Source organism: Ambystoma mexicanum, chromosome 14 (genome assembly GCF_040938575.1).
Source record: "Ambystoma mexicanum isolate Mex_15411 chromosome 14, UKY_AmexF1_1, whole genome shotgun sequence".
Taxonomy (NCBI): Eukaryota; Metazoa; Chordata; class Amphibia; order Caudata; family Ambystomatidae; genus Ambystoma; species Ambystoma mexicanum.
Window position 1 is genome coordinate 308,194,526 of NC_090940.1, and position 21,057 is coordinate 308,215,582.

General features: G+C 49.3%; 1 protein-coding gene across 3 annotated transcripts in view; it reads left to right on the forward strand.

Moving 5' to 3' along the window:
• CCDC88C (coiled-coil domain containing 88C) overlaps positions 1–21,057 on the forward strand; it is a 916,777-nt gene that overhangs the window by 320,551 nt on the left and 575,169 nt on the right. For all 3 annotated transcript variants that reach the window (XM_069637440.1, XM_069637439.1, XM_069637438.1), the window contains exon 5: positions 12,899–12,957. In XM_069637440.1, the coding sequence (XP_069493541.1) occupies positions 12,899–12,957 (59 nt within the window). The remainder of the gene's footprint in view (positions 1–12,898; positions 12,958–21,057) is intronic.

Sequence of the window (21,057 nt, forward strand, 5' to 3'; positions counted from 1 at the left end):
CTTGGTCGGTGTTAGATTCCCGTGTTATTTGTTCAATGCCAAGCCCTTGTGGTGTGCAGCTGTGGATAACATATCTTATATACTGATCAGCAATGGATGGTTCTGGTCCACCTTGTTCTCTAGGATGGCGGGAGAGAAAATCCGCAGGGTTCTGTTCTTTCCCCGGCCGGTGTATGATAGTGAATTGGTAGTCCTGTAATCGAAGTGCCCACCTGGCTATTCTTGGTGGCATTTTTGCGTGAGGATTGCCATAGATGAAGATGAGTGCCTGGTGGTCTGTTGCCACTATGAAGGGTTTTCCATATAGGAAGAGGTGAAAGTGCTCACAGGCCCATACGACTGCTAGTACTTCCTTCTCTGCTTGAGAGTAGGCCTGCTCCGTTTTGGAGAGGCTTTGACTGGCGTAGGACACTGTGTTTCCCACTTTCCTCTTTGTCATCCAACTGCGTGAGGATGGCACCTAAGCCTACGGGACTGGCGTCAACAATGAGTTCCGTGGTCTTCTTTGGGTCAAAATATGCCATGTTTCGGGCATCGGAGATGCGGTCTTTAATGATTTGGAATGCTTCTTGGCATTTAGGTGACCAGGTAAATTTGGTGTTAGTCTTGGTGAGAGCTCTGAAAGGTTCACTGATGGATGCGAAATCTCGTATGTATCTGGTGCAATAGCTTGCAAGTCCTAGGAAGGATCGGAGATCTGAGGTCGTCGCGGGTGGTTCAGCTTCACGGAGCGCGCTAACTTTCTTTGGGTCAGGCTTCATGCCCTTCTCCGAAAATGTGTCCAAAGAACCTGAGTGTCTTCTTGCGAAATTCACACTTTTCTTTGAGTGTTAGTTGGGCTTCTTCTAGGGCCATGCAGACTCTCATTAACGTGTCATCATGTTGCTCTTGAGTTTGACCGAAGACTAAGATGTCGTCGCTATAGTTCAAGCAGTTGGGCACGTGTTTGATGACATTGTGAATTTCTGCTTGGAACATTTCTGCTGCGGAGGATACTCCAAAACTAAGCCGCTTGTAGCGAAATAGACCTAGGTGAGTGGCAAAAGTTGTAATATATCGGGAGTTTTTGTTGAGCTCCAACTGGTGGTAGCCTTTATTTAGGTCTAATTTGGAGAATATTGTCGCTCCATTCAAGAGGTTCACCATGTCTGTTATTCGACGAACTTGATGTCGTTCCCTCAGGATGGCTTCATTTGGTCTCCTCATATCTACACATATCCGGATGTCGGGGGAGTCCCTCTTGGGCACCGGCACTATGGGTGAGACCCATGGTGTGGGGCCTTCCGTTGGCTCAATGATGTCTGCCTCGAGTAGCTTGGTCAGTTCATTTTCCACTTGCTGTTGAATGTTGATGGGGATACCCCTATAGTGTTGTGCTACTGGGGGGGACGCTGGTGTCGATGTGAAGTTCGATCTGTTTGTCCTTTAGTTTGCCGAGGCCTTTGAATAATGCTGGGAAAACTTGGTCGATGCTTGCCGTTGGGTCTAAGTATTTGTGCACCATGAGACGGTACAATATGTGAATGAGTCCCATCTCTATGGCAGACCGATAGCTTAGAATACATCCGCTCTCCGTGGCGGCCTCTAGCACGTGCATGGGGATGTTTTTTTCATGTTCCTTGTATCGGCATGATGCCATGAATAACCCTTTGCATGCCAGTGGTGTTTTTGAGCTGTAAGGATAGATGAGGGCTCGTGCTGGCTGTAGGTGAGGGGCGTTTGGTATGCTTTCATATACTTCCTCACTGATCATGTTCACGGTATCTCCCGTGTCTATCAAGAATTTGGCAGCTGTTTGATTGATTTGCATTCTTAGTATTGGGCTGTGTTCTTTTGCTGTGTCGTTTCCAAGGGTGTATAGATATCCCTTTTTCCGCGGTGTTTCTTGGTGTTTCTCCGGTCTGTGGGTTCTCTCTTCTGATGATGCACCTGACACGCTGTCTGACTGTGACTGTTCTATGAGGCACCGCACATATCTCCTGGGTCTTCTCCTTGTCTTGGATGGAGTGGTTTTGTTCTCCCTCCAGTATCTCTTCTCTTGCCTTCTTTCCGGTTGTTCATCGTGGTGTCTGTGCCGCCCTTGTTCGTGGTTTTGGTGCGCTGCCCTATAATGTTGGGTGGGCTGGCTCTGCTCCGGTTCTGTTGTATATTTTCTGCTTCTTCCTGCTCCCATCATTTTGCTGCGAAATATCAACCAAACAGCCTTGTAGTGGTTGTCACCGCCACATGCGGAGCATGTCTGGCCCATGGTGGGGCACGTTCCTTCATGCGGGTATTCGTGTCCACATCGGTAGCAGAAGGGTTCACTGTTGGTTTTCGCTGGTCCTTCGAACTTGTTGATGCTTTCGTGCTTGCCGTGCGTGATCTTTGTCATCCAGGCCTTCCACTTGCGCCGCGAGGGCAGCGTCTGATCGTGCCAGACGCAGGATTTCCTCTAGGTTTCTCGGCTGTTGTAGTAACCGTTTCCGAAAATCTGCGCTTTTGCACCCAACTATGTTCTGCGACCTGAGGGCCTCCTCATTGGAGTAATTGTTGAAATCACAGTGTATTTTTGATCTTAGTCTCATGACAAATGCGTCTATGGATTCACCTTTGTTCTGCTTGGTGGTGTGGAGTACGTGTCGTTCATAGTCTACGTTTGTGTGGGGCGTGAAATATTCTGTGAGCGTTGTTTTTAGCTTGGCGTAAGTGTCTATGGTGTTTTCCGGTATTTCATCAAGGATGTCACGCACGTTGAAGCCTACGGTATGGTTTAAGAGGTTTAACTTTTGTTCATCCTCTAGTGATCCGGCCACTTTTAGGCATACTTCAAAGTCTCTCAGCCATCTTTTCCATCTCGACCCAAGGGTTCCTGTGTCAGTGAGGTCAAAGTTTGCTGGTAATTGGGCTAGGAGGCTGTCTGTCATCTTTCTGTGCTCTAGTCTGGCTGGGGTCACTGGGACTGTAAGTGACTCCCCTTCCGAGCCATTCATGAGTTGTCTCTAGCTGCTTTCTTGCCTCTTTTGCGCTGAGGTGTGCTTTCTTGGCGTGGCGAGGCCTGTGTGGCCTGCTGTCTTGTGTGCCGCAGTTCTTGGATGCCAAAAGGGCACTGCGCCGCGTGTTGGCGGGCCCGTGTGGCCTTGCCTTGATGGTGCGGCCTGAGGTCTTGTTGTGGGAGCCTGCACTCCTTTACCTGCGTTTTTGTTCCTATTGGGCTTTTGGCGCTGGGGAGGGCGCTCCACTTTTTGCGCTGCGTGCCTGGGGGCCTGGTTTTGCTCGCGTTGGGGCGCTTGAGCTTACCCTTATCTGTGCGTGGGGAAAGCAGTGGGAGGACCGTGCTTTCGCTGCTCCTTTCGACGTTCCTTGTTAGCCGTTGCTGTTGGCGGGAGGCCAGTGCTCCTCGACCGCCCGGTGATGCGCTGGAGTTTTCCTTTTCCTGCCGTTGCCGCTGGCGGGAGGCCAGTGTTCCTCGACCGCCCGGAGGTGTGCGCAGGGAGCCGCTGTTCCACCCGCAGGTGATTTAAAGGTGCGCCTGCCGGCATTGTTGCCGTCGGCGGGAGAGGTTTTCCCCCTCTCCCGCCCGGATTGATGTCACGCGGGGAGCTGCTGCGGCTGCTCCACCCGCGGAAGGTGCGCGTTGAAGCCTATTTGAGGCCCGCGCGGAGCTCTTTTCTTCAGTGGGGAGCCTTCTCACTCCGGCCCACTGTCTCCGGGAGCCTTCAACCGGGAGAAAATCCCGCGCCTCCAGTGGTGCCTGCTTGCACGCAACGAGTGCTTGGATTTTGAGGTGGCGGGCACGGTGGAGACGCGTGTCCACCTCGTCGCCAATGTGGTATCCTGGGGGTGGACCTCCTCGCGCTACCAGTCCGCACTCTCATTCATACAATAAGGAGCCGACTCAGGAGCTGGGGTGCAACACCTCTTTACTTCACCAGTCATGATACGAAACTGCCGTTTGAGTGGTAACCCCGCCCCTTTGCAACACGTGGGACACAGCCCACTAAACTATAACAATAAACAGAGGACTCATCCTCTTGTCAACTGGACAGTGACACCACATGCCCCACGGTTGCAAATGGCAATTAATTCCTTTTGTGACAGACTGTTTGAGTAAGTACCCAAGGGGGAGGTTTCTGATCAAATGTAATGCAAACTGTGCGTTTTAAGGAATATTCAGCAACACTGGTCAAAACCACTGGCCGCATGGTGAAGTAATTTATCAAACTGGCCCACATTAGCATTTTGTGTTTGGGAATTACCCTATTGGCCAGTATGAGCCTGCATCCAGTTCTAATGCATGTCTCTGGGAGACTCACACCGGCTCTCATTCCTGCAGATACTGTGCATGCCAGTGCCATGTGCACGCATCTCAAATTTCTACATGCGCAGTGCAGGCTATTTGAGAAATGGAGAAAACTATGTTGCGCATTCTTCATAACTACTTCGGTGAAATGAATCTCTTGCCAGCAGCTGTAGTTAAGTAATTCTGTTCTGTCGAAATATATGAATAGTTGTATTTTGAAGATGAAATTAACATTGCAATGGGATGTAGGGGGGCGGGGCGGGATCTAGTTTGAAGGCGGGAGTGGGCTCTGTAAAGGTGGAAACACATAGACCAGGTAGTCTGCAACTATTGGGTCTCTGTATATTTTGGACTACAATTCCTGTCAGCCCTAGGCAGCATAGTCAATGGGGAGAGATCATGGGAGTTACAGTTCAAAACATCTGGTGAGCCACAGGTTGCAGACCCTTGCTGTAGACTGTAAGGTGTGTTTCAATGTGAGCACTCGGTAGCACACATTAACCTCATTCAAGTAACCCACTTTGGGTGGAGAATTGAATATAGTCTTTTGTGCACACGGCTGTGGATGAACCCACTGTGGTGAACCTTTGCCCCCTGTGATGGTTTCTTGCCCCCCACTATCCCCTATCTTGCCTGTATGCCCCGTTCCCGCCTCCTTTTCTCCTCCCTCATCCTATCCTCCCCTCCTTCCCTTCCTCTGTCAATTTTCGGCACTACTCCCAATTGCCGTCAGGCATAGTCATTCATAGCTGCCTGTCTCTGCAGCCGTCTTGCGCCCCCCCCACCTCTAACCTATATCTTAGAACTTACTCTTATCATCGGTCTCTTGACCTTTGATAACAGCTTGTCTGTCCCCCCTTTCCCTTCTTGTTTTCTCCTCCCACTCCCGCCCCCAGCACCATCTTGAACAGTTGTTGACCTTTTATGGATAGTCACTTGTTTTGTTCCTCTCCTTACCCCTTCTCTCCTCTCCCCTTCACCTCCCCCCCCCCCCTCCTCTTGTCACTCTTGCACTGCCACAATTGTGGCCATGCATAGTAATTTTACTGCTAGTTTTGTCTCCTTTCTTCCTCCCTCTCCTCTCCCTAATTGTTCCATGCACTTGTACTATCTGTTATGATTTGATAGTTTTTCCCATTCTGAACTGTTTCAAGGACTTCTAAGAATGTAACTGTATTTTCCCTTGTTCCGTCCCGCCTTGAAGCGCTTTGAAACACATTGTGTATAGGCACTATACAAATAAACAATCAATATCAATGAAGCTGTCGCCCTTTTTGTTGACAGAACAAGCACTATTCCCATACTAAAATTAAGACTTAGCACAAAGCGTCCCACAGCTTTGTCTTTCTTGGCCACTCAAATGCTACACCAGCAGGCATTGCTAAAAACAGTAACTTGAACTACATGTGTCCTGAGTACTGCGATGAGGAGGCCACATAGGGAGGCCCAGAACTGTAAGCTTGTTAGTCCTGCTTTTCCCTTTGTTAACAGGTCCTGCAATAAAAGAGAAGGACAAAACACAGTTGATCGTCAAAGTAGTAGTTGTGGTCGCAGTAGCATTGAAAGGGCTAGCAGTAGTTGTGATAGCAGAAACCGTAACTGTGGTGGAGGAAGGAGGTGGAGAAGGACTGAAGGCAGAGAAAGGCAGTCCTGAGTGGAGAAGTGGTGGTGGCAGTTCGCAGCTTGCGGGCCAGAAACTGAAAGAGGAAGGAAATAGGAGGAACTTGGGAAACGTGATCCTCTTCGAGGGGCAGACAGAGGAGCTGGAGCGCAGAGCGGCAAAGCTGGGAGCTGCCGAATGGCTCGCCACCTTAACAAGGCTGTGATACCAGCGATACTCTGGGTGAGAACGAGCCGGTGACCCGAGGCGTCCCGAACAGACAGCCCTCGAGCGTAGGTTATGCTGGTGAATGATCCTGGAAGGCGGCACAGAGGATGAAACCACTGTTGAAGCCTCGGACTGCTGATGTGGGCGGGCTTCAGGATGTCTCTGTTACTGCGGGAGGCAGAGGAAACATGCTGCAAGTAATGAGGGCTACCTAAAGCAAAACTGCTGCTGAGGCAGTGTTGATTCCCGTGGCACAGGCAACGCCTGTACGGAACGCCAGAGGCAATCTCACCACTTGTGAAACGCCCACAGACACGCTGTCAGCCCATTCTTACCAGCATTGGAAGTGTGCTGGGGAAAGTTACAGAGGCGGTCCCACCGCTACAGGATACAGTCTACAGAACCTCTTTAGGACAAGGGGGAAACAACTTTGCCCAATGGTGCCAACAACGTCAGAGAGCAGATAAACGACAATATCCCCAGAGGAGGTGGGGGCAGGGGCACCGCGGCTGACAACGGAAAAGCTGGGACACGAGCTGTGGATGAAAACACGCTTTTAGGTTTGATGATGAGGAAAAGTGTATTCTACGATTAAAGACATCAAGACAAACATTGTTTAAGTAATTACTCCCCATTATTAAACACAGGAGAAAGTAGGAAGACTATTATTCTTACTCTTCCTCGTCCCAGTGGAGTTGGCAGAAACTACTAAAGAAGCATTGTACATGCTAAATAGAACCCAGTCTCCCAAAGTCAGCAAGGCCAGGGAAGAGCCTGATCCCCTGGCACCCAGCAAGGCCAGGGAAGAGCTTGATCTCCTGGCACCCAGCAAGGCCAGGGAAGAGCTTGATCCCCTGGCACCCAGCAAGGCCAGGGAAGAGCTTGATCCCCTGGCATCCAGCAAGGCCAGGGAAGAGCTTTATCCCCTGGCACCCAGCAAGGCCAGGGAAGAGCTTGATCCCCTGGCACCCAGCAAGGCCGGGGAAGAGCTTGAACCCCTGGCACCCAGCAAGGCCGGCGAAGAGCTTGAACCCCTGGCACCCAGCAAGGCCGGCGAAGGGCTTGGTCCCCTGGCACCCAGCAAGGCCGGCGAAGGGCTTGGTCCCCTGGCACCCAGCAAGGCCGGCGAAGGGCTTGGTCCCCTGGCACCCAGCAAGGCCGGCGAAGGGCTTGGTCCCCTGGCACCCAGCAAGGCCGGCGAAGGGCTTGGTCCCCTGGCACCCAGCAAGGCCGGCGAAGGGCTTGGTCCCCTGGCACCCAGCAAGGCCGGCGAAGGGCTTGGTCCCCTGGCACCCAGCAAGGTCAGGGAAGGGCTTGTTGCCTTGGCATCCAGCAAGGCCAGGGAAGGGTTTGTTCCCCTGGCATCCAGCAAAGCAGGGGAAGGGCTTGTTCCCCTGGCATTCGGCAAGACCACGGAGGGGTTTGTTCCCCTGGGACTGGTCGATTAAAGAAGCTCTCCCAAGGATCGCCAAGTTGGACATCTTCATGTTGACACCTTTTGTACCGTTTTAATTAAAACGGTACAAAAGGTGTCAACATGAAGAAAAACAAGCAATGACAAAGAAGATAAAAAAATTCTTTGAGCTGAGCCTGGAACAAAGAATAGGATGAAAGAGAACATTGAGCCAATAGAAGCACATTCCAATGAAGAAGGGAAAGTAGAGTAAAAGAACAGAAATGGGACTGAGCACAAGCGGGACGAGGAACGCTGAGGAGGAATAGTTTGAGAGCAAAGAGATTGAGTAGGAAAATAAAAGAAACAAGTGACGGAAGATAGGGACGAGCAAGATTATGAAGAGATTTAAAGACAAGACGGAAGAAATTAAAGTTAGTTGAGGATTAAAAGAAAGCCAGCGCAAAGAGAGGGCACGGTTAATGGAGTCATGAGCAGATAAAAAAAATAAGATGAATTATAGATAGATTCAAGTGGATATAAGTGAGAGGCAGAAAGCCGAAAAGTAACGAGGAACAATAGAAGAGTAGAGGGAAAATAAGAGATGAAATGAGAATGTTTGTGGCATGAAAAGAAAGATAAGGTCTAGCTTTACATATATCAAAGAGATGGACTCTACAAGACCAAGCAGAGGAAGAAATATGCTTAGAAAAGGAAAGGGAGGAATCAAGGTAAACTCCTGGATTGCAGATGACCGAGGAAAGTGGGAGGACAGAAGGGGTGGAGGTGAAATAGGAGGGGGCAAAGGAGCAGTAATAGTATAAGCTGGAAAGAAAAGAACTTCCGTTTTAGAAGAATTTAACATGAGGTAGTGATCGAACATTAATGATTGAATGGCCAAAGATGAGACAAAATGGTGCGAATTTCAGGTAGAAAATTTGATTAAAAATTGAGTATAATCCGGATAGAGGTGATGGGAAAGCCCAAAAGAAGAAATAGCAGCAAGAGGACAGGTGAAAAGAGAAAAAAGGCGAGGCACACGTACAAAGCCTTGTAGAACTCCATGACAAAGAGGAGCAGAAGGAGAAACGTTTCCAGCCCAAGAAACAGAGTAAGTGCGATTGGTTACGAAAGATTTGCATGTGTGTTGAGATTGTCCTTAGCTGGGCGTTTGTTTTAATTGCTTGACCGTTCTCCCAGCTGTTGAGAAAAGGGTGTTTTAAAAGGTTTTTGTTGGCTCCCATTGTCCTTAAAGAAGTGCAGGAATGAAGAAACCGTGCCCAGGATCACACAGCTGGATTGAGAGGATTTTTAAACAAAGTCACCATTTTCCCAATGCCTTTAATCTGTAACGAATATCTAGTAATTTCAAAATGGCCCTTAACATTTTACTTTCCATACCCTATGTTATGACCGGGGAGAGTCTATGGAATGCGGATCTCACCGTGAATATAAACCCGAGGGCACAGCCTTCTCTTCTTAAGCGAGTGATTACACCCCAGATGAAGGCACTGGCACAAGGAGTTTGGGTTAAGGATGTGCAAGACTTAAGTGCTCAACTCTAATACCGGTTTGACATTTAAAAAGTAGTTTAATTCGGCTCAAACTATTCTAGCCTCTATATAGCTGGCTCGCGAGTGGAATCGAGCTGAATTGGTAAATGCCGTTCGACTTGCAAGCGGCTGAAATCGGCATGATCCAATTCCAGCCAATAGGTCACTAATGTTTGAATTGGGCCAAAGTTTTTTTTGAACAATCAATTTATATTCAGTTCAATCGGCTTAATCTTTTTTAAACCATAGGGAAATATAGATTTTAATCTGCCCTATATACTAAAGGAAACTGAAAGACGAAAACATTCCCAGTTATGAACAAAGTTCTGAAAATAAGTTTGATATAACAGACAAAAGACAGCTTGCTTTCTGAGCACTGGCTCAATGTGGCTCATTATGAGTTTGGCGATGTGGTAAAAAAAATATTGGTAATTCTATTATTGCCATTTATATTGGCTTTAATTGTCACTTTTTCCGCATTGCCAAATTGCAGATTTTGAGTTAAGTTCAAGTGCTGGAGTTAAATTGGCCACTTTAATGTCAGAAAGTGGAGGAATTACCGCAGACAGAATTACCACCATGGTATTTCCTCCAAATTCCACCTGGACTGCTATGAACTCTGAAAATGGGGCTAGCACTGCGGGTACTGCAATTGTAATCTGGCGACAATTCTGCCAGACCAAGTGGCGGTAAAAGTAAGAGTTTAGCAGAATTTCCACCGTAAATACCACCAAACATATTGCGTCCCAAATTCTGTTTTCTTTGTATGAAGCTAGAAAGTCAATAATTTGTTTGGATTTTTACATTAACTTCATGAAAAACATAATAAACATAACAATTAGCATGAGTAAAGATTAGTACCGGGCAGGGGCATGGCTTAAGCCTCCCCGCCAATGACGAGGCTCAGAACTGGGGCTTTATCACACTGTAAAGCCCCGCTCCGAGCCTCCTCAGAGTTGGAGGCCGCCATCTTCCCCTACGGATCACTGTTAAGTGTGTGCTCCCCCCACACCCTCTTCCCGCACCCCCCTTTTCAACATCTCCTCTCCCCCTTTCCTCCACCCACCTGTGCTTCTCTGTACTTCTGCGCCGGGAACACTAGTGTTCCGGGCACTTCACTGACCCAGCAATGGCCACCATTGAAAGGGAAAAGGGACTAGTCCTACGTAGTGCCTTCTCCAGATCCATGACGGCCATCTTTTTTATAATATGCAGCCACTGCATCTGCAAATCAAAATAGCTTCTATTAGTACCCGGCGAGGGCGCAATCAGAATGCAAGAGCCATTCTGATTGGCCCTTGCCGAGTCATTACCAGGCCGGCAATCCCTCTGTCGGGATTCCACAGCCTTTGTCCCCGGCGGGGGGCGTGGCAACCCCTCAGCCAATGAGGAGGCTCGAAGCGAGGCAATCCCCGCTCCGAGCCTCCCCATGGCTGAGAGGCTGCCTTCGCCCCCCCGCCGGGGACAGAAGTAAGGCTTTTTTCCCCCCTTTCCTCCCTCCTCCCACCCCACTTACCTTCTATGCCTTGGTCCCCGGCGGGGGACGATGGCAGCCTCCTGCCGTGTGGAGACTGGGAGCGGGGCCATCCCCGCTCTGAGCCTCCACACAGCTGGAGGCTTCCCTCGTCGGGGACGCAGGTACGCTATTTATTTATTTATTTACTTACTTACTTTTTTCACCTTCCCACTCCTGCCCTCCCAACCCCACTTACCTTCGTTTTGATCCTTTTTCAAGAGCGGGCGCGCTGGGAACACTTCTGTCCCCATGGCGTCCGCGCCCGATGGCTACCATGGAAAGGGAAAACGGACTTCGTTTTCCCTTTCCCGGCGGCCATTTTCTTGGTCACTTTTTTTTGTTCTTCTTTATTCTGCCCCGAAACGCTGCAGCGTTTCGGGGCAGAAAAAAATGCTTTTAGTGCCCCGGTCACGCAGATAATGCGGGCCGGGGTGCTAATAGCAATATGTCCCTTGCGGCAGGGGCATTACCGACTCGGGTAATGCCCCAGGGCCTTTGTTAACTATAACTATGGGCCTCGGGGCATTACCTGAGTCGGTAATGCCCCTGCCGCTCGGGTCATATTGCTTAGTTATAAATTAAACCAAAATAACCAGTTTCTTCTAAAATGAAAGGATTTAGCTACAATTCTAATATGCAACTTTTAAACTAGATGGGGATTTTGAGAAAGGATGGCTTGAGATGAAGCTCGTGAGGCCTTGCTCCTCTTTCTGCAACAGAATGGTTCTGGGCAGGAAATGATGCTCCAGTGCCTCGTTTCCTCGGCCACCCGTATCCCAGAATTCAGAATTACCATAAAGTTTTATTCCAGCCAAGTTGGACCATAACATATTCATATATCTATGCGAGCAGCTCAAATTCTGGTTTGAACGTTTTCTAATCATTCCACGATTCAGCCCGAAGAGGTTTGAATCTGTCGAGCCATTGTTGAGGTAAGTTTCCTGCCTGATTGCAACTGGTTTGCCCATCCCTAGTTTGGTTAATGTTACAACAGAACACCCATTTTTTTAGTTTTGGGGTATATAAGTAGTAGAGGAGGTTGGGTGGGTGTGGGCATGGATATGAATATGAGGATGAGGATGGAGGGAGCGGGAGGAGAGGGGGGGGAAGGCCACCAGATGGAGAGAATTAGGGTAGATTGGAACGATGATCAGCGCTTGGCCAGATTTTCTTTTAAGAGTAGAGTCTCCAGGTCCTTACTGAAGCGTCGGACTCAAGGGGACAGTTCTAGGTGTTAAGTTGTTACAGAGACAGGTTGCGTGTCAGGAAAGGCCGGTTTCCTCATCCTTTTATTGAACCATTCCACCCTCTTACTGTAGGGTGACCAGACGTCCCGGTTTTGCGGGACTGTCCCGGAATTGGGTGCTCTCTCCCCTTTTCTCAAGATTGTTTCCATTGGAAATTGCAGTGGTCCCGGTTTTTTTAGTACGTCTTCATGGCTGGCAGTCACAAATGCACAATCTCTCACAAAAGAAATGCGGCATTTTACAACTTAAGATAGTGTTCGTTTGTGATGAATTAATTATAATATGTGTTTCTTTGAACAGTAACGCTTAAATCCCCTTCTTCTCCAAACGCTACTGAAGTGTTGTGCCTTGGCAGGCACTTTGAACAGTTAGTCGTACTTTTATGTTAGTTGCCCTGTCCCGGTTTTTTACTTTTTAAATCTGGTCACCCTATCTTACTGGCATCTTTTTTGCATGCGTTCATTCATCCTTTCCCCACCATCCTTCAGCAACGCATAGTTACGTTTGGCTTTGTTCAGACATCTGTACATCCTTCTTGAATTGTTCTCACTCCTGCCTCTGTCTAGCGTGTGTGCACATGCACACCACTTGCACGCACACACATCCTCCTTTTCACCATACAAAGGTATTGACTTTGCTGCTGCGTGTTTAAGCATTTGCACACCGGCTTCCGTCATAACGTCACACAAAAATACTGTAGTCAGCGCGTGCCTTTGGGATTGGCTGGGAACGCACGCACGCTATGCTAGAAGAGGAAGCCTAGAGGGCCTTGATAACCCCAGCTTCGATGCGTCTCCAGATGCACAGGTGAGCGGGACGAGAATCTGGCCGTCCGTCTGTAAGGATCAAAGTTCTGGAACATTCTTTACGTGTTGCTGCACCAAACCGCACCTCACACGAATGCTATGGATGCATATGCAGAGCAGCGCTTGAGACACTGCCGCTGTGTCTTCCAGAGAGCTGGCAGCACCCGCCACAGTTTAGTTTGCAGTGAGCGCTTAATGAATGCATGTTAACATTGGACCTGTTGAGTCGCCTTGCATTAATTTCTCCGTTATCCTGCTTTCTCTCCCCTGCAGGCAAAAGCATGGAAGAAATGAGGAAGGTGCTGCTGCTGATGCTGGGCTGCGCCGTGCAGGTGAGTCTTGCTTGCACACGGGTTCACAGAATAACGTTGCATGGTTTGAATCGTGTGCAAAGCGATCCGGTACGAAGGTGAGGTTTGTTCTGCCCGGCTTGGTCTTGCATTCAGTAGAACAGCGCAGCTTTCGTCACTCGGGGGCAAGGCACATACTCTACAGAGCCCGGAGTCTTGGAATGTGGTCCTCTATGGGCACCTTGGCATCAGTTAAACTGCTGGTAAGATTGCACAGTGGGCGGTGTGCCTGTTGCAGCTTTCGGCGCTGATCAGCCTCTTTTCTTTCCAAAGGCATTGAAGTGAGTACCACTAAGTTGGGCGCTAACATCAGCTTTTATTAAAAAAACAGAAAATGCTCACTTTGGGCTGTGTGCTGTGGACAGGCTTTATATTAAGTTATAGGTTGCCTGTTTTCACAGCCCCTTTTCCATGAAATGACTTACTCCGGCCAACCTCTAATACCTTTGTCAACAGGACAGTGTGTGCAGGTCTTAGCAGGCCCAAGAACCGCCACATACCATAATTTGTGGTCACTTATTCCCTTATTCCTGCAGAGCTATTCAAACTCCCAATCACCACCTACCTACCGACCACCCAAACCCTATCTCCCCTTCACCCATGTTCTTCTCTTTCTCCACCTGAATTGCTGAAGTTACTTGCTAGAGTCCGTCCTTCGGATTCCCCAAACAATCCTTGCCCTCCTCAAATAAATCTTTTCCTCAACCTGCACTGGCGGCATTGCTAGAGCCATCATTAACTCCCCCCTCTCCTCAGGCCTATTCCCAGCACCATTCAAGACTTCACACATCAACCCCCCCCCTTAAAAAAGCCACCGTTGACCCCCCTCCCTCCATCCAACTACAGACCCATCTCCAATAACCATTTCCTCTCCAGACTTACTAACCAAACAGCCTACGCCCAGCTCTGCTGCTTCATCAAACTCCACCACCTCCTCAACAACACCCAGTCCGGCTTCAGACCACTCTGTGGTACTGAATCGTCCCTAGTCTCCATCTGGGAGGCCCTCAAATGCACCACAAACTCTGAAGGGTGCATCGCAGTGATCTTCCTCGACCTCTAGGCCGCCTTTGACACCATTGACCACATCACACTCCACGCTCTTGGCACAACACTTATCACCTCAGAAAGCTACATAGAGTCCAGGCTCCTCATGGCCCTCGGCCCAAGAGAGCACATCACCCTTGCCCTCAGTGTCATCCAATGGCTCCCTATCAGGCGACGGGCCATTTTCAAAGTCATCATCACCCACCGCACCCTGCACATGCCTGGCCCAGAATACCTTCAACAGAAGTTTACCTGTTGCCAACCCAACCGAAACCCTCGTTCAACCACTGCACTCTGCCTTGTGATCCCGCCCTTCAAATCGACAAGAATAGGGGGGTCCACCTTCTCTGTCCAAGCCCCGTCAATCTGGAACTCACTTCCCCTTAGCATCCGAAACATGGAAGATCACACCGCCTTCCGAATGGCCCTCAAGACCTGGCTTTTCCCACCTGCACCCTGATGTACACGTGCATTCTCTCTGGATAAGTGAACATCGTGCCAGGTAGGCCTTGGTCAGTAATGAACCCAACTTTAAAAGTACAGCGTGACGGGGGGGGCGGGGGGGGTTAAGAACTCTAGCAGTCCACAAGAGAGAATCCACTCCACAACCTCAAACAGCCAGAATCCACAGGTGCGTATCACAGCCCATGCTAATCGAAGACAGCCTAAGGCATAGCCACCCACCTGCATGCATTTGCTATCATGCAGCGCGCTTAAGACACATAAAACACATCGCACAACACCTCTGCCATTAGAATGCAGCTATCTCCCACAACGAAAATTCAGTCTAGCTGCACACATGAGTCTCCTGCACTCGCTTACTCTCTGGAGAACATTCCAGTGATGAAGGAAACTGAGCCGAATAACCCCACTGTATAGAGGAAGTGGATAAAAGCAAGGGCTAGAGTTACCCTTAAATATTAACATTGAGACAGAGCACAGAGAGGGCAACAGCGTTTTTCAATACATTAGACCAGAGCGCACGCATGGGGAGAGAACCAGAAAACAGAGTATAGGACTGGTGAATGATCTATTATAGATGAGGTAATGCTTGCCAATTGGAAAGAGTTTGGGGAAATGCAGATTGGCAAAGTGTTGGGCCATGGAGCGGTGCAATCGGCAGAAACGGAAGCCATGTTCTCCTGGCTTCATGGTTAGCGCTGCGTTAGCTTGGAGCAGTCTGCTTGGTTTTCTATGTCTCATCACCAAACTAAAGACCGATGATTCAAGAGTCCAGGTATGAGTTTCCAAGATGAAAGCAAAGGCTTATTCTACTTCATTACACGTCTCTAGCCCTAAACCTCATTCCCTTTATTACCTCGACACGTGTTTCATGAGCGCCTAACCTTTCCCGTTCCATCACCCCTCCCTTGCTGCACTTCCCTTTTGTCTTGCAGACCATGGTATGGGGTACCCTTGCAAGGGGCACAATACTCCACTCCCTGAACAAGCTCCAGTGCTGTTAAACCACTTCAGTGGTGACTGGAGTAGTATAAAATACTTAATGTAACATATTGAATATATATTAAAGTGAACATCGTAGGAGAAATATTAAGTGCTCTTTTGAAAGCGAACTGCAACCTGATTATCCCCCAGACATGTTTTACATCTTGGATTTCAACCAAGTGTTCTCAAAGTCTTCTAGTCACTGTTTCTAATGGTGACTCACTCTGGTGTTGCTAGCTTTGCCAAGCACTTCTAACTGCACCTCCAAGAAGAGAGGCGGCCAGGTGGGGTATAATGGAAGTACATCTGAGCATATTCCAACATATAATGTAGGTGTGGTTTTAGAACCAGGAAGGTCACAGGAGTAGGCATCTTGGGTATAAGGAGGGGGGAAGGAGGAGCTCTTGAAAATCCTCCCCAGGAAGGGTATTGGAAAATGCATGGAGCCCCTTTCCAGCAGGAGTGGCGTTGAGGTGGTGTAAATCAGTACTGGAAAAGGTCTTGTGCCGAGCCAATGTGTGTGGGCGAGGGGGTACTGGGATGCAATACTGCAAGAGCAAAGGTGAGCTTCACATGACGGACCTCACTGTAAGGGTAAAACGGGAGGCATTTCGGAATACTGCCTGTCATGCCATTTCACACTATTATGGTTTTGGAAGCATATATCAAAATTTCTGATGTTTGCTAATCTGCTTAGAATCACATGCTGTGCATAGTCTGACATCCAGTGGTCACTGCAGAGTATTGCATTTAGTTTTTCGGTAGTAAAAAAGGGGACGTCGACAAGGCGTGTCTGTAACACTATCCCTATAGTGACGTGCAGTGTACCCACAATCCCTCACGCGTCGAGGTCCCTCAGATTAGTTTTTTCCACCCAGATATTGGTCGCCTATATGCGTAGCTCCTCGAGAGACATTGCAAAAAACTTTATTCGACCTTTGGTCGCCCTTAACTTATATTATTACTTACATCCCTCCTTCGGCGTCGTAGCTGCAAAGCTGTTCACCGCCGATCAAGATCTCCGACGGCCGTGTCTTCGAGGGAGAAGGTTGTTCGGCGTTCGCCGAACACGTGGCCTGGCCTCGACAGCCAAATACAGTAGGGAGAGTGGGGTCGTGGGACATTTATTGTTTCTCTTTGAGAATGCCTTTCCCTTTCCCCTCCCTTTCCTTCGGGGTTGTTGTCACATGCAATCTGTTCCTCAGCTATGGAGAGGACACCCTTTAGGTTTTGCCCACTTTGCAAAGGCAAATTTACCTGGAAAGACCAGCATAAACGGTGTAACCGTTGCTTGCCCCTCGACCACAAAGAAGACGGCTGTGTGGCCTGTCAGCTCCTTAAGCCGAAGACTTAGAAAGACCGTAGGGTCAAGAGGTGGGCAGCCTACGCCATGTCTAGGTCTGATTCATCACCCGCCGCTGCAGAAAGTGACGAGGAATGTGACAACCTGACGTCCGTTTCGGAAGTCGTAGACCTTTCTAAGGAGCGTTCACGCTCCTCGTCCGTCCCAAGCCCCGACAAGCTCGGCTCACGTCCTGCTTATGGGGATGAACACCCCGGCGACAAGGACGCACACAGAAAACACTCCCATAAACATACAACCCACGGCTCTTCCTCGTCGAAGACGAAGAGAGCATTAGCGCCAACGGAGACGCAGGTCCTACCGGCGGCCTGCGCAGACCGTAAGAGTCTGAAGCCCGGCTCGCAACCACAAACGCGACTAGTGACTGGGCTACCCCCAGATAAGGGCGCTATCACTAAACCGCCAGACGACGCGCACCGGCAGAGAGCACCCGTCAGCGTAAAGCAAACGACGCCTGTAACGTCGACGCCGGAGGTACCCTCGACAGACAGTTTAGTTGTCGAGAGCCTGGTGAGGATTATTTCCACCGATAGCCAGAGACGGACGGCGAAAGAGATGTCGGTTACCGCTCATAAGGCCTGGGAAATGCCAAAAAGGTCAGAAGGAAGGCAGGAACCGCCCGCTCCGTCGAGAGGGACTCCTAGCCTACCAGAAGGCTTTTCAGAAGGCGAGGGGAACCTCTCTTTGACTTTATGGGATAGGTCGAAGCGTTTTCTAACGGAAGGCCCTCCCTTTTCTCCCCCTGACAGCTCCGGGGTACCTCAAGAAACCCTAGAGAGACTCCAGTTCTGTATGGACAAAATGGAGAGGTTTATGGAGACACAGAACCTTCCAACACCCAAGAGATCAAGAGAGGGACCTCAGGAGGATCCCAGGGCCAAGTACCCCAGGCTGTTTGATCCCCCCTCAAGAGGATGTAGATCTATATGACCTCACTGGAGAGGACCCCCACTTTCAGGATGATGATGAATTCTTAGGCAATGAAGAGGAACAAAACCTAGAGGAGGAAGGTTTTGAAGACAACCCGGATATGGGTAATGGGGGCTTTGGAGAAGACCCAGAAAAAGGCGCTTCACAGCCCTGGCAGTCCCCATCAGCGTTTTCAGACCCTGAATCCATAAACCTGTCCCCACCCAAAGACTCGCCTGTTAGGAATACATCTCCTATAGACGATCAACCTACCTTTAATGCACTCCTAAGCAAGGCAGCAGTGCATTTCGAGATCGAGACCGGAGAAACTTCTACTGACATCGACTTTGTAGAAAAGATCATTAAGGAGAAATCCCCTGTCAGCCAAACCATTCCCCTCCTCGCCTCAGTAAAGAGACAAATCATTCCTTCATTAACCACTCCCGCGTTGATCAGAGGGGTCAACCCGAGTATAGAAAAATGTAGTCCTTCTCCATCGGACCCGTTATACATCAGGGGTCACTCTGTACCAGACTCCTTTGTGGTGACAAATACCAGGAAGAGAGCAGGGGTCCCGCTGTCAACTAGCGAGGCACCACCAGATAAAGAGGGTAAAAAATTGCAAGCCCTAGGAAAGAGGATTACAGCCTCAGCTGTCTTTTCCGCAAGAATTGGCAACAACAACTCTTTGCTGGCAAGTTACGCAGATGCACAATGGAGCAAACTACGTAAGGACATTGAGGAGGTACCGAACCCCTACGTACTCGCCTTCTAGCCACGGTGACTGAAGGGACCTTAGTCAACCAAAGCATCATTAAAAATACTCTGGATGATGCAGAGACGGCTGGGCGTTCCCTAGTCCAAGGAATCCTACTCAAACGCTATGCATGGCTACGTAATTCAGGCTTTAAACCTGAAACACAAGCATCTCTTATTAAGAAACCTATAGAAGATGCAAACCTCTTTGGTAAGGCGGTGGATGAGGCACTAGAGACCGCAAAGAAGGAATTTGACACAATCAAGACACTAGATCAACCATAGACCGCGGCTACTGTATAGAATTCAACAGTTCCCCTACGTACCGACCCCCAAGGGGATGACGCATGTCGCCAGAACACCTCACCATCCTTCAAGAAGTGGACGAACTACTAGAAAAAGGAGCTATAGAGGTCGTGCCTCTATCCCGGGTAACGGAAGGTATTTATTCAGTGTACTTCCTTGTACTCAAAAAGGACTTAACCATGTGCCCTGTACTAGATTTGCGCCCAGCGCACAAATTTGTCAAAACCTGTTTCGTATGGTGACTCTACAGGAGGTAATCCCCCTGCTTTCACAGGGAGATTACATGACAACACTGGACATGAAAGATGCATACTTTCATATTTTAATGTTGCCAGCGCACAGGGAATACCTCAGGTTCACGATAGAGGGCAAACACTACCAGTTCAGAGTGCTACCCTTCGGCATAGCATCAGCGCCAAGAGTATTCACAAAGGTACTGGCAGTGGCAGCGGCCCACCTGCACAGGTTGTCCATCCCAGAATACCCTTACCTCGACGATTGGCTCATAACGGGGGATTCTTACGAAGCATGCTTCTGAAATACCCAAAAGACTGTAGACCTTTTGTTTCAACTGGGCTTCTCCATCAACGAGAAGAAGTCCAGCTTAGACTCCAGCCAGAACAAACAATTCCTAGGGGCTCTAATTCGAACAAAGGACGGCCTCGTCTTCCCCTCCAACGAGAGGGTCCAAAACATGCTGTTTCAAATCCCTCAATATGTGACTGATCGAGAGGTGACGGTACGCAAAGCAATGCGCTTACTAGGAATGATGGCGTAATGTATTTATTTGGTACCTCACGCGCGCCTTCGCATCCGCCCAATGCAAGAGTGGCTCAACAGCCAGCAGACAATGGGACGATCTAGTGGTGGTCTCGCAGGCCTTGGTTCTCTCGCTACGGTGGTGGTCGAAGGAAAACCTGGTAATAGGGAAACCAGTCGCCACCCCCGCAGTGGAAGCCACTCTAACCACAGACTCATCCCTCACAGGATGGGGGGCTCACCTATCCCATCAGACTGCTCACGGAGTCTGGACTCCAAGCGTAGCATCCAAGCACATAAACTTACTGGAGCTTCTAGCTGTGTTCAAGGCACTGAAAGCCTTCCAGGCACACCTACAAGGGAAGACAGTGATGGTCCTCACGGACAGCACCACAGCCATGTACTACCTCAACAAGCAGGGGTGCACTCACTCTCCAGGACTGTCTAAGCTGTCCCAGAACATCTGGAAGTGGCCTCTCAGACACATGTTCCTACTGTCACAACATGTAGCAGGGGAACTCAATCTGCTAGCAGAAAAACTCAGCAGAGACTTCCCTCTGGCCTCAGAGTACGAATGGCGGTTAGACGAAGACATCGTCTTCGACGTCTTCACACAATGGGGATTCCCAGAAATAGATCTGTTCGCAACTCTGGAGAACTCGCAATGCCAAGATTACGCCTCCAGGTACCCCCGAACCAATCCAAGGGGAACGGTCTATCGATACCATGGTCAGGGAAATATGTTTACGCTTTTCCCCCCCGACTCCCCTTCTCACCAAGATAGTGCACAAGATGCACCAGGAACAAGTTACCATGATACTGGTGGCCCCTATGTGGGCCAGACAACCTTGGTTCGCTCATTTGATGGAGATGTCCCCATCTCCTCCAGTGAAACTTTCCTGCCCGTACAACATGCTGTCAGAGGACAAGGGCAGTACACTACATCCATGCCCTCAGACCATTAACTTAGCAGCCTGGCTCCTGAGATCATAGAATTTGGACATTTACAACTCCCGCAGAGATGCATGGACATTCTCAGGGAGGCTAGAAAGCCTAACACTCGTCACTGTTATTCTAGCAAATGGAAGAGATTTGTCATCTGGTGTAGGGGGAAGGAGCATCAACCCAGTTGACTGCTCTCCCACACAAATTGTTCTGTACCTGACTCGCCTACTAGACTCAGGCTTGGTGTTTAACTCTATTAAAGTCCATTTAGCTGCACTTTCCGCATACACCACTTCCCAACTTAAAGTGTCATGGTGGAAAGTCCCAGTTATTAAAGCCTTCATGGAAGGAGTGAAGAGGATCCACCCTCCCATAGCTAACCCCGCTCCAGGATGGGACCTAAATGTGGTAGTAACCAGGCTCATGGGGTCTCCCTTTGAACCCATGCACAAAGCAGCACTTAAAGACCTCACTCTTAAGACTGCTTTTCTAATAGCTATCACCCCCATTAGGAGAGTAAGTGAACTACAAGCGCTCTCTGTACTAGACCC